General features: G+C 43.7%; 1 protein-coding gene across 1 annotated transcript in view; it reads left to right on the top strand.

Moving 5' to 3' along the window:
* Positions 1-13,402, top strand: part of CFAP47 (cilia and flagella associated protein 47) — a 2,734,468-nt gene that overhangs the window by 85,108 nt on the left and 2,635,958 nt on the right. The window contains exon 6 of the mRNA XM_086934611.1: positions 3,027-3,187. Coding sequence (XP_086790737.1) covers positions 3,027-3,187 — 161 coding nt within the window. The remainder of the gene's footprint in view (positions 1-3,026; positions 3,188-13,402) is intronic.

Genomic DNA, 13,402 nt, shown 5'->3' with positions numbered 1-13,402 from the left:
CGGAGTGCAATGCAAACCAGGAGGGGTAACACAGTTTAGATTCGTATTAAACCGCAGGACTATGATGTGCTGCTGAAAATTTGGAGAATTGAAAAGGGGGAGTAGCTTTCAGTTTGCGTTTTCTGTAAGGTACCAGCGTTTTGTAACACCTAGTTGTGCGTCCTCCTTGTGTTAGTTTATTCATATTTTTAATTCAGGTGCACGTTTTAATACATCCGCGTTAAGGTTTTACTTTGCCATTACCACCCTGAAAATGAAAAAGTGAAAAAAAAGGCCACACGTATGTCACAAATGCAGAGCGTTAGAGCGCCGGCTCATTCTAGCCCATCCATAATGATAAACACCCTTCTCAGGCAGAAGTCCTATGATTGTGTACGGCTTGTCCATACATTAGCATTGCCAGCGCCGCTTAAAAAGTAATGTAGGCCGTCCACGCAGGTCGCCAGTCAAACCTTAACTCAACTCACTCCTACTGAGTGTTTTGTAAATAAGTTGCGAGTCTAGTGCTTTAATTCATACCGCAGTCATTGCTAGGCGCCTCGAACAGCAGCCGAGCCCCAGAGCACGCAGGAGCTGTTGGGCCCGCCGGGATTTGCCAGTGAAAGGTGCAGTGTTTAAAGGGGCTTGCAGGTCAGGTCGTCAAAACAAAGCGCCAGTGACACCCGAGACAGCAGGCACATTTTTTTGAATGAAAGACAACGGAAAGAACCCAGAGCGCAAGCGCAGCGCCAGGAAGGGCCCGGACCTTGTGAAAGCACTAGCCTCAGATTTGTGGACTGCTTCCCCGACCTCTGTTTAATATATATGAAGTTTAGTGGACTTTTAAAGGCAGCTGCTCCTTAATCTCCTAAAGTAAGCACTGCATGTTAAAGGCACGTCTGACTTAATGCGGAGTGCAGCCATATAAAATACTAAAAGGGGAGGGAGTGAGGCGCTTGAATAATTAATCTTTGTAATACGAATCAACGTAATGAATGGGCCTCTTTATTCGTGTGTGTTTGCATTGTGTTTCTGTGTGGGCAACCATCTATACATATTAGTGTGTTTGTACGGATGTGTGTGTATGTGTTCGTGCCTATTCATGTCTGTGTGCGTATGTGTGGTGTGTGTGTGCCTATTCACTCGCGGGTGAGTGTTTGTGTGTGTGCCTCTTCATTCGTATGGTTTCCCGAGTGTGTGCATTGTGTTGGTGTTGGCACTCATCTATGCATATTAGTGTGTTTGTAAGGATGTGTGTATATGTGTCTGTGCATATTTGTGTCTGTGCATATTCGTCTGTGTGTGGTGTATGTGCTTATTCACACGTGGGTGGGTATTTGTCTGTGGTGTGTGTGCCTATTCATTTGGGTGTGTTTGCCCGAGTGAATGTGTTGTGTTTATTTGTATGCGCGCCACACTCATAAATGTATATTAGTGTGTTTGAAAGGATGTTTGTGTGTGTGTGTGTTTCTGTTTTATATGTGTGTAGTTTAACTGTATGTGTGCCTGCGCTTGCAGTGCCTAAATGCATTTTTGTTTGTGTGTCTGCGCTCGTCTTTATATATGAGTGTGTTTTTAAGGCATTGCATGAATAAATGTGTCTCTGTTCTACGCCTGTGTGTGTATATGTGTAAGATAGTGTATTTGTTACGGCTACACTGTGAAATAAACATGTATGGAACTTGGCGACAATGAAAAATAAAAACAATACACTTGTTCCAGGTGCTCCCCAAGCCTTGTTTACTCTTAATATTCCTTTAAACTGTATCATTTCATGCCAACAGGTACCCAGTTCAACGTGTTCCTGCCACGCGTGGCATTCAGACTTTGTATGTGTAGTAAGCCTGTTCGTATTTTTTGAACTGTATTTGATTTCTTTCCAGCTTTCACCAATATTCTTGGCCTAAAGTGCTTTAGAATGATTTGCTACATGTATTTCAAGAAACTTGTAGGGGAACCGTCTTTCATATTATATTCTCTTTTCACTCATGTTCTTAGCACAATGAGCTTTAAAATACACAATCTTCTACTACTTTCTCCAGATACATTTTGGAATAGAAAACAATAATTTGCAAAACACCATTAAAAGTAATGTGCACTTCAAAATTTCACAATAGTTTGTAATTTATTATCAACAAATTCATTGGGTGACCCCGTACTTTCATCCCCTAAAATCCCTTTTGCATTGTTGTTGGGGTGGGGGCATGTTCCCAAAACATATACTCCTGAGTGGGGCCTGGATTTAAGGCCTAATATATTGAATCTTATATTGATTCCTAACAATACACTCACATAATAAATATGTACAGAATGTTGGGGGTACTTCTTGCGTGAACACGGACATTTATTTTGAGAGGTTGCATAGACTTGTGTAACAAAACAAATTGCTTTGTTTCCAACTAAAAAAAAAACATTCACTGATAGCAAATAGTATTTTCTGAATTGCCAGTGTTTTATTAATTAACCAATGCATTTTCTAATCCACTGCGTTCTGTTCAGTTTATTAGAATGTCATGATAGCAAGACAATAATGCGACAATGTACTGCATAAGTAGCATTTAATAAGCGCATTATTTGCATTTTCCATACCTCCTAATTCAACCAAAATTGTTTCAGGAGTTCTGCCTTCACACAAGCTGTATCAATTTACGCTTGATTTTAAAGTGATCCCTACACCAATCACACTCTCACTTTGTGGTTGTAAAGCCTAACAAGCATTGGCATAGTCAATAGGTCTCGCCTTTGGGACCTTATAAGTGTTTAGCCATGCAACATTTGATTTTGTTGAACCGTGATATTGTGCTGCATACAAATACTTATAAGGTCCCAAAAGCGAGACCTGTTGGCTATGCCAATGCTTGTTTGTCTAGCATTCTTCTATAGCCCTGATAGCATAAACTGTGCTCCTTTTTATCTTGTGTTTGCTATGCTACTGCAGTTTTTATTACCAAGTTCTCCGGTGAAGATGGTCACACAAGTGAAATGAAGTGTATTTCTCATTTTGTCTGTTTTTTATGTTATTGCAATTTAACACTTTTTGTCTTCAGGGTACAGATATTTTTAAAGGTACAGACGCCCTTTTGCAAAACCCAGGGATATTAAACCGGCAAAGAAACCAGGATCCTGCAAATCTGATCTTCTGTGTACCCAACCAAGGGATTTTGCTGCCATTTCAGAGGACTAAAGTGACCCTGTGTTTCAGTCCAAAGTAAGTGTCCGAAACTATTATTGATTCTCCATCTAAGTGAATGAAAGTAATTTGGTTAGGTAGCACAATGTTTTGCAGTTCCTTGCAAATATGCTTGCTGAGGAAAACAATAACATGACACCCTTAACATGGTAAATTTAAGAAAGTAAAGAAAAAAGTAATTGTTGTGCTAGATGTTTGTTTTCCACTAATGTAAAACTGTAACTAGTTGAGTGTATTTCTTTGCACGGTTCATATGAGTGAAAAGACACTTTTTAACGTGTTTTGTTGAAAGAATACTTGCAGAATCCTGTGGTCAGTGTGCTTATAATAAGCCAGATAAAGTTATCTTTAAATGCAAGGCGCGATTTGGTGTGACATCATTTTTGGTAATGAACCAAGACCTAAATAACAAACCTAGGCTTCTATATGTGTGTTAAAGATGATCTTTAGGTGGTCATTAATGACTAGATTGATGGAGACACTCAGGGCCTAACATTCCGCCTGCAGCGGTCCTGCTGCAGACCAGTAATTTGAAGGCGGTTATGTATGGCTTATCGGTCCCAAGGAGGAAACCAGAGCCCACCAAAATCCCACTAATTTGTTTGCACAGGGCACTAAAGCACATTAAATGGTTCAAAAGAATAACCGGGAAAACTCCCATGTGAGGGGCACAGGGATGCCTGCAGTTTCGAATCTGAAGGGGGTTTGAATGGTGGGACCTGATTGGCATCTCTAAAGTTGTCGCGCAATGGGATAGGACGCATATTAAACCATTTGGCCAGTTGGCGGAGGAATACATGCTGCAGGGTTCCTAATTCCTTCTCTATTTGCAATTTAGGCATGCACTCCACTGATTTCATCACTCCCTGTCAACGGTCCCAGAATTCAACCTGCTTGAACCTAAGATTGTAATTGGAAAACTCACGTTGAAAGACATATACCTCCTATATAGATCACTAGTGGTCAACTCCCCAGATCCACTGCTACAGCTATGTACCAAGTGGCAAACAGATGTTGGCACCATTGATCATGAGGACTTGGGGGTGGGGGGGGGTGCCAATTTGGCCGTTGGATGTGTGGCCATATCCACCAAATTGAGACTGATACACTTCAAGGTGCTTCATAATACCTACTATGAACCTTCCAGGCTTTGGCACATGGGGAGGAGAAGAAACTCCTTTTCATGTTGAAGACCTATATTTGACGGATGATGATCTTTCAGTACACTTGACAAAAGTAGATCGCATAGTTCTGAGATTTGCTCACATGGGCTATAAATGTAACATTAGAAATTCAAAGATTGCTCACCTAAATGTCCTGTTTCTGAGATACGAGCCGTCAAGTGAAGGCAAAAGCCTTGCAATACATTTCTTAGAGAAGTATGCACTCTTACAACCTCCAACTATGTTGAAGAGGTTACAATCCACATTGGGTTTCCTACATTTTGGCAGAACCTACATTCCAGATGACACAGAACGGGTAAAACCATTCTACGACTTGACTCATCAAGATTTCTGAAGCACACACTGGACCTTTGAACATACAAACATACTACGTCCCGTACAAGATGACATGCTAGCTTAAATTCTCTTACACACACATGTGGACAAAACAAACTTGCTTTCCGGGTAATTTCAGGGGCAACAGGTTACACCTATGCTACATTTAATGAAGGTGAAACTGTACCAATTGCATATAAATCACATTTATACAGCAATGCCAAAATGCATTTTGCACTGATAGAAACAATACTGACAGTGGGCCAAACTGCTATGCTGAAGGGGCAAGCACTGGCTATGGGGAAAGGAATAATCGTTGTGACCCTATTGCCAACCTTACAGGCCATCACAAGGGCCAGTGTGCCAAATGCAAAAGCATTACATCCACGTTGAATACAGTGGGCTAACTAACTCACCCCAACATATGTAGACTACAGATTTGACTCTCCACCACAAACACAAGCCTTTTTGCAATAGGAACACAAATATCCTTTGGTTACCAAAATAATGCCTCTGGATCAGTACGATTACATAATCTATACTGATCGTTCTGCCCAGCCTGCCTAATCTGTACTGATTGTTCTGCCTAGCCGGCCGTAGGGACAAAGCAGTAATATTCATCAGCATGTGCTGCTATAAAGGGGCACATGCAGGATGGAAAATTCCATCCTGAAAAGACCTATACACAGTAACTCGGTGACTGCACAGCATAGCTGGCTAAACTTAGGGCTCTAATTCTGCCACTGAAAAATACCAATCCAGGATTCCCCACACTGATAGTGTGCGATTCGTATTCTTATATACAGTCTTATAATGAGTAGCTATACTACTGGAGCCAGAATGGATTCAGAGATTCAAAGGGTGCACAGTAAAGCACAATATGCTTTGTGAACAAGTGGCTAAGCTGAAAGAGTGCTTGCCAAAGACTCAAGTTATTCATACCTTGAGTCACCTATGTGTTGGCATACACGTTGCAGAGAATTTCATGGCTGATGAAGCCTCAAAAGCAACAGTGCAAACTGCTGCTGTCACTTCATTTACTTTTTCAAGTACGAGAACAGACGCAGACGTCATGATGGCTGTAAACACTGCATGCAGTGACGCCCACCTGGAAAAAGGCATTCCACTCAAGTACTTCTATTAGTAATTAGCAAAATGTACCGTTTGCTCACATTCCTGTATTGGGGGATAGAGTAATACCAAATTCAGACCACAGTTTAGATTTAATTATAGCTGCACATGAGGGTCTTGCATCCACACATGCTGGGGTGACTGCTACAATTTCATTATTGCAGCAATGCTATTGGTGGCTGGTCTCTAAAAACAGACTAAGGACTTTGTCCTGAAAGGCGATATCTGCAGCAGATGAAGGATTCCACCATGGCACTTCCACCGCAGACACCTCTACTGATTTCACACAAACCTCTGACTTTTGTTTATCTGCACCATTGTGGCCCTTTGTCATCAGATGGGTCTTACAAGTATATCTCGGTTGCAGTGGACTCCTGCTGTCAACACCTATGGGTATGGCCATAGCGGTCAGTAGACGCCCACACTTTTATAAAGGATCTCCAAGGCTTTATTGGGACATACACAGTTGTCACACTGCATTCCATCTATTGTTTGTCTTCAGGGCTCACAAAGATGCCATGTGAAGTTTGGGTGTGGCCCTGTGATATTCTTCTCCATACCATCCCAAGGGAAATTCAGTCATGGAGAGAAAAAAACAGTACTTAAAGCAGTCTTTAACAACTAGGGTACTAGGCTCAGGTCGCAGTTGGGTCCATCCTCGATGAAAGGTCCAGAGGGCATAGAGCAATCTGCCTAGCAAATCCCTGGTCAGACTCCATATAAGATCCTTTTAGGGGTAAAAATATGGGCGCTAGACCTCGACAGTTCCAGCACAGTGGTGGCTAACACCATTTGACATAAATAAGTGTCTGGCTATTTTACAGGAACTGAACAATTTCCAGGATGAACAAAGCAACGCCCAACTAAAACGAACCGCCACTGGTGAAGTGAAGAAAGTGCCAACAGCTCCTGATTAGATCCCGAAGATTAGCGCTCTGTACCTGTCCTAGATGTTGAAGGTACCAGACTGTACTTATTCCGCCTCTTGCCAGCTGCAGAAACAAGAGATTCGTCTTCATTGATCTGATCAAACCACATTATGTGGCTGATTCTCAACAGTAGGCCGCGTGGGCTCCTGGGTAGTTACCTGTCTCCTTTACTACCATACAGGGAGTTCCAATGGAAGCTTTGGAAGCTGATGAAGCATCCTCTCCCCAAGGGGAGATAGCAGTAACCAACAATGAAGTATCCCTTCTACCTGTTAATACAACTTCTGTACAATTGACTAGTACAGAAAAACATATTTCAATTCAGTATCCTGACACACATGCTGTTTATGTAAATTTACCACTGATCGAGTCATCTTCTAGTTCTACAAAACCTGCAGAGCTGCCAAAAATAGATTGGACTGCCTCTGGCTATTACATCTACTTTCATGACTTTTCCTCAGATTCATCTTGTGCACCAGCACCTCCACTTCTGGCATTTCAGATGAGACTGTGTGTTTCCTATCTTTGGCTGAAAAAAACATCCTTTGTTCCTCCAGGACTACACCTTTCGGTTACAATTGCTTTATTTCCCTGGTCCTTTGGATTGGGTTATTGACCTTCTATTTTCTGCTCCTGAGCAGCCACTATCTCCCAGAATGCTATGCTGCACAACTGGTGAACTTGGTTCATCATCACAAAAGCGCGAAGAGACCTTTCCCTAGAGAACGTTTTAGCTGTTCCAGTTCCTGATGAAATTATTCGGGATAGGTTATCATATGATGTGTATAGTCCTACAGTACTTTTACAAATGTCATGTTTGTTCAAATTATCATTGAATGACATCATCACCCCTAGTACTATCTCTGATGATTGGCATCTTGATACAGTGTATGAAATGCTAGAAGATCTAGGGCATTATACTGTTTTTTACGTCTGATGGACTGTACGAAGGCACATCTAACTTTGATGAACAACATATGGTCATCATTTTTTGCATAAAGCAAGTACTCTATGTGCTGTTTCTAATTACACAGAATGGGAACATTGCCCTACACTATCACAGGGTAGTAAAAAAACATTTGCACAGAAGTTTGCATATTTTTCTGGTTATGATACTTTAGACCCAGTGTCTTATTCTTATAAGTTTGCACCATCACCTACATAGAAAAATATGCTAACAAACACAAGGCTGATTTATTTGGCTTCTTTTCTTTCCTAGCTGTCCACACAAGGGTTCAACTTTTGGAGGGACACTAATGATGTTAAATCACTATGGGGGACAAAAGATTGGCATTATACCACTACAGGTGATTTTCCTGAACAAAACTGTGCAGCAAATATCATGTCTTGGTTTAGGTAAAATAAAGGGCTTGAACACACCACACACTCCACATTGCATGTTTTGAAAATGACAGCAGTTTACAAAATACAAGGAGGAAACACTAGACACCATGCTTCCCCATGGCACGTACAATTCATCAGTCACCAATTGGAGGGGGTGGTTAGTTTGGCCATTAGATACTAACAGAAGCCAAGCACGGTTCCTGGGTTGAAGGGTATGTACATGAGTATTGGGAATTACCTTTTAAATTATATTGTCAGAATAAGGATACTGAAGCTTTTCTCAGCTGTTCTGGCTGCAAGAATGCGTTAAGTGGTTCTTAAATGTTCAAGGAGGTTTTGCTCCACAGGGCCTGTAACGCATCGGTGGCAAACGTTTCTTGCTACTTGAAAGGTTCCCCAGCCGCCATGATTCGTCCAACTTTCAGATTGTTCTCTTTTGGGAGTTATTTGATGTTGAAAGATCAAGGTTGCTGTGGTATGGACTGGGCATGGTCTATCTTGTCATGTTTTCTTCCTTTATGAATTGTGCACAAGTACTGTTTTCACCTGCCCGTACAGTTAAGTAGGTAAAGCTTTAGCCTTTGCTAAAACTTTCACATGCGCACTTTGAAGCCTGGAGCAGACTGAAAGCCTCACTGTTTCTGAAAGATGTGACCTTAACATCTGCAATGGAGACGTTTTATCTTCATTTTGCAAGGTTCTCTTCATAGATAATCGCTACTTCGCACTAATTTCCCACAATACTTTGGAGAATTGGTACACTGCATTTTTAATATATCTCATACTGTGGGGGTACCACATGTTTTAAAAAGCTCAGGCTCTGTTTGGTTAGCACCTTCCAGACAGTCTTCAGAGTCATTCTATCATTCATTCACTCTGCGCTCAGAAGTGTCTTTGGAGGCGTTCCTCCGGTCCTACTCCCGATTGTCGGGACTGTATTTGTATTTTTTCTACTCCACAATGGATATCCCATTTCAAGACCAAATGGAACTGGCACTTTCACATGTGCTCCTGTGCTGTGAACGCATGGTACAATGTTTCCGTGCACACTTACTTCTGGAACTAAGTGATCATTGGTTCTTGTCCTTCTGGCCTGTGTGGATTCACTGCCTGAGGCCTGTATTTTGCTGTCTGTTGTGCATTTTCGAGTGTGCCTTAGACTTGTCCCTAGGAATACAATTGGTTCATCCTTAGGATATGGAAATTCTGGAGGATGTCTTAAAGGCCCATTTGTATTGGTGTCCCTTGCTTTTGCTGTTGCTTCTAAATGCATTCTACTAGCCTTCCTTGGATGCTTCTACTCTTGTTGATTTGGATCTTGGCTCTGGTTCTGCGGATTTCCCATTGGCTGTGGTTACTGCTTTAGCAGCTGCTGTATGGGTAGGATGGGAACACGTTTGCTTCAAAAACCTGCTTTGAGGTGTGTCTCTGGCATCATCATCTGCAGTTCTCAATCAATCAATTAATCAATCGAGCATTTCTTAAGCGCTACTACTCACCCATAAGGGTCTCAAGGCGCTGGGGGTGGGGTGGGCCTTTGGGTGCAGGTTCCAGTCCATTAAGGGGGGGTCTGTCGAAGAGCCAGGTTTTGAGGTTTCTAGCGATGATGGGAAGCAATGTTGTCTGTCTGAGGTGGAGCGGAAGGGCGTTCCAGACTTTGGCTGCAAGGTAGGAGAAGGAGCGTAGGAGAGCTGGGCTGATCGTAGGGTCCTTTGGGGTGCGTGGAATTGAAGTCGGCTGTTCAGGTATGCTGGTCCGGTGTCGTGGAGAACTTTGTGGGTGTGGGTGAGCATCTTGAAGGTGACTCTAGCCTTGATGGGGAACCAGTGGAGTGTGCGCAGGTTATGGGAGATATGGCAGTGTCTTGGCAGGTTGACGACCAGTCTTACGGCAGCGTTGTGGATGGTCTGTAGCTTGCGGGTGAGGTTTTTGTTTATTCCAGCATAGAGCGCGTTGCCATAGTCTAGTCTGCTGGTGACCAGGGGATGAGTGACGGTCTTTCAGTGTTCGAGGGGGATTCATTTGAAGATCCTACGTAGGAGGCGGAGGGTGTGGAAACAGGAGGATGAGACGGAGTTGATCTGTTGGTCCATTTTGAGCTCGGAGTCCAGGATGATTCTCAGGTTGCGTGCGTGGTCCATGGGAATGGGCAGGGGGCCACCAGGTGACGTTCCAGACATCGGGGTTTGGACCCATGATGAGTACTTCTGTATTGTTAGTGTTTAGTTGTAGGCAGCTGTTTTTCATCCATTTGGCGACAGCTTCCTTTTTGAAAGTTGTGTTTTGTTACGTTGAGTTCATTGGATAGGGAGAGGATGAGTTGGGTGTCATCTGCTTATGACACAGTGTTGAGTCCGTAGGTTCTGACGATGGGGGCGAGCAGAGCCATGTAGATGTTGAAGAGCGTAGGGCTGAGGGAGGACCCCTGGGGGACTCCGCAGGTGGTTGCTGTAGGGTCAGAGAGGAAAGGGGGAGTCTGACCTGCTGTGTTATGCCGGAGAGGAAGGAGTGGATCCAGTAGAGGGCCTTGTCCTGGATCGCTGCGTCGTGGAGTCTGCGTATTAGGGTGCGGTGAGAGACTGTGTCGAACGCCGCTGAGAGGTCAAGGAGGATGAGGGCTACTGTTTCTCCTTTGTCCAGTAGGGTGCGGATGTTGTCTGTTGCGGCGAGGAGGGTAATTTCTGTACTGTGATTTTTTTCTGAAGCCGGATTGGGAGGAGTCAAGGATGTTGTGCTCTTCAATGAATGTGGCCAGTTGGCTGTTGATGGCTCTCTCAATAATTTTCACTGGGAACAAGAGTAGGGAGATGGGTCTGTAGTTTTTGAGGTCAGTGGGGTCCGCCAACGGTTTCTTTAGGAGGGGGTTGACCTCCGCGTGTTTCCAGTCATCGGGGAACGAGGCGGTCGCCAGGGAGCGGTTGATGGTGTGGCGGAGCATGGGTGCAATGGTGTTGGGAGCTTTGTTGAAGATGTGCTTGGGGCAGGTGTCCGTGGGGGCCCCGGAGTGGATTGTCTTCATTGTCTTCAGTGTGTCTTCTGTGGTGAGGGCTGTCCAGTTGTCAATAGCTGGCTTCAGGGTGTCGGGGTGGTTGGTGAGGGTTCAGTGTGTTGGTTGTCTTTGTCAAAGTTGTTGTAGATGTTCTTGATTTTGAGGTAAAAGAAGGTGTTGAGTTTGTCGCAGAGGTCTTGTGAGGGAGGGATGTCAGTCGACTCGCTGGTGGGTTGGGAGAACTTCTACTTTGCTTTTGTGTTCGTGTGTGGAGATTCTGTCTTCAATCGCTTTTTTCCTCATTTTTCTGATGAGTTGGTGGTGGACGTTGGTCGCGGCTCTGAAGTTGTGTGGATTTGGTGTTCCTCCAGGCCTTTTCGAGGCGGTGGCAAGTGCGTCTGGACTCTTGAAGTTCGGTGGTAAACCATCTGGCTTTCTTGGTGTGGGTGTTGTTGTTTTTCTTGAGTGGGGCTATGGTGTTGGCTCTGTCGGAGATCCATCTGTGCGGGGTCAGGGCTGCGGTGTTGGGATTGTCATTTTCCGTGATGGTTGGGATGGAGTTGCTGAGTAAGTAGGTGAGCTGGTCGTCTGTGATTCTGGTTCAGCTTCTTTTTTTTTTTTTTCTGGAAACAGAAAAGTTTTGTCTAACTCTTGGAACACACAAACAATTGGCTGTTTTTATTTGGTTTTATATTTTTAATGATGGCTTTCGTTTGCTTTGTCTTCAAACTTTATGATTGCCCTTTTAATATTTTTTGCATCTTTTATATGGATCTATATTCCATAGTATAAGGGCATCCATCAGGCCTTAGTACTCCTGGATTTGTCGGCCGCGTTCGACACGGTCGACTATAACATACTGTTGAACGGTGTCGAGCAGGCCGGCCTCAGGGGCCCTGCTCTTGATGGATAGCTTCCTTTATCACCAACCGGACGCAGTCAGTGAGACTTGGAACATTCACAGCTCCGAGGATATCTTCTTCTTGTGGGGTGCCTCAAGGCTCATCACTCTCACCACTCCTATTTAATCTGTACCTTCGACCTCTACTGCATTCTTTAAAGAACCGTAAAATTACCATCTTCAACTATGCTGACGACCTGCAGCTGATAATTCCCTTGAACTCCCCGGACTCTGTTGTTGAGTTCCAGGCAACAATATCACACATACAGTGCTGGATGGATTCAAACCATCTTAAACTCAACTCGGGCAAGACAGAATTAGTATTGCCCGGGAAGAGCAAGCTCAGCTGGGGCCGACATTTCATTGCCGACCGATATGGGTATTCCGCCGACGGCGGCCCACTCGGTCAAAAGCTTGGGGGTTATTCTCAGCTCCGACCTGTCACTTAAAGGACAGGTGGGAGCTGTGGTATCCTCTAGTTTTTTCCAACTAAGAAAAATCAGGAAAATTGCACATCTGCTGACCCATTTGGCACTTGTGCAAGTAGTAATAGCCTTGGTACTCTCTCTCTTGGACTTCTCGAACGCTCTATATCTTGGCCTCTCAGCGGGACTGCTAAAACAACTCCAGATGGTCCAAAATCAAGCGGCCAGACTTATTTGGAAACAACCTAAATGGCAGTCAGTAAGACCTGGCATGAAAAAATTACATTGGCTACGATGGCCCAAAGGATTGCTTTTAAGACAGGTTGCACTGCTTTTAAAGCACTGCACGGAAATGGCCCTAAATTTATAAGAAACATGATAACCAACTATAAGCCTCAGCGCAACTGACGTTCTGCCCATCTTAGCCTAGTCACCATCCCCTTGTTTAATAGAAAAAGGCAAGAAGGCAGCTGCTTCTGCTATCTGGCGGACACTTTCTGGAACTCCCTCCCCTTATCACTCAAGAATTGTGACAATCTTCTGGTCTTTAGGAAGTCCCTGAAAACTTGGCTATTTAAGCAGTCCTACGCATAGGAATTGTATTTCTGTCTCTCTATAACAGCGCCATGAAACCCACGGGTGTACGTGCACTCTACAAAAAGTTATTAACATAACATAACATAGTGTTGCTCTGGATTTCTTTCTTACTACACGATAGCTTTAGACGACTCATGTCCGAGTAATGAGTGACACATGGTTTAGTTAGGCTCAGAAGAAACACTGCTATTTTTCACACATTTCTTAAGTTGCCTTCTTTTCTACATGATGACTTTTTTTGACACACATTTGCTTGTGTGACAGTGCAGGATTAGTTTCTCTGAAACCACATTTGCTTGCAATTCCACTTTGTAAGTACAGTATCACGACACCTTAATCATTTACCAGAACACCTGAACACACACTGTGCAAATGTTGTATCTTATTCGTCCATGAGGCTACATGGCTATCACAAGAG

The sequence above is a fragment of the Lissotriton vulgaris genome, chromosome 8, assembly GCF_964263255.1.
Source record: "Lissotriton vulgaris chromosome 8, aLisVul1.2, whole genome shotgun sequence".
Taxonomy (NCBI): domain Eukaryota; kingdom Metazoa; phylum Chordata; class Amphibia; order Caudata; family Salamandridae; genus Lissotriton; species Lissotriton vulgaris.
The sequence above is the reverse complement of the archived record's forward strand: the minus strand, read 5'-3'. Positions and strand labels throughout refer to the sequence as shown.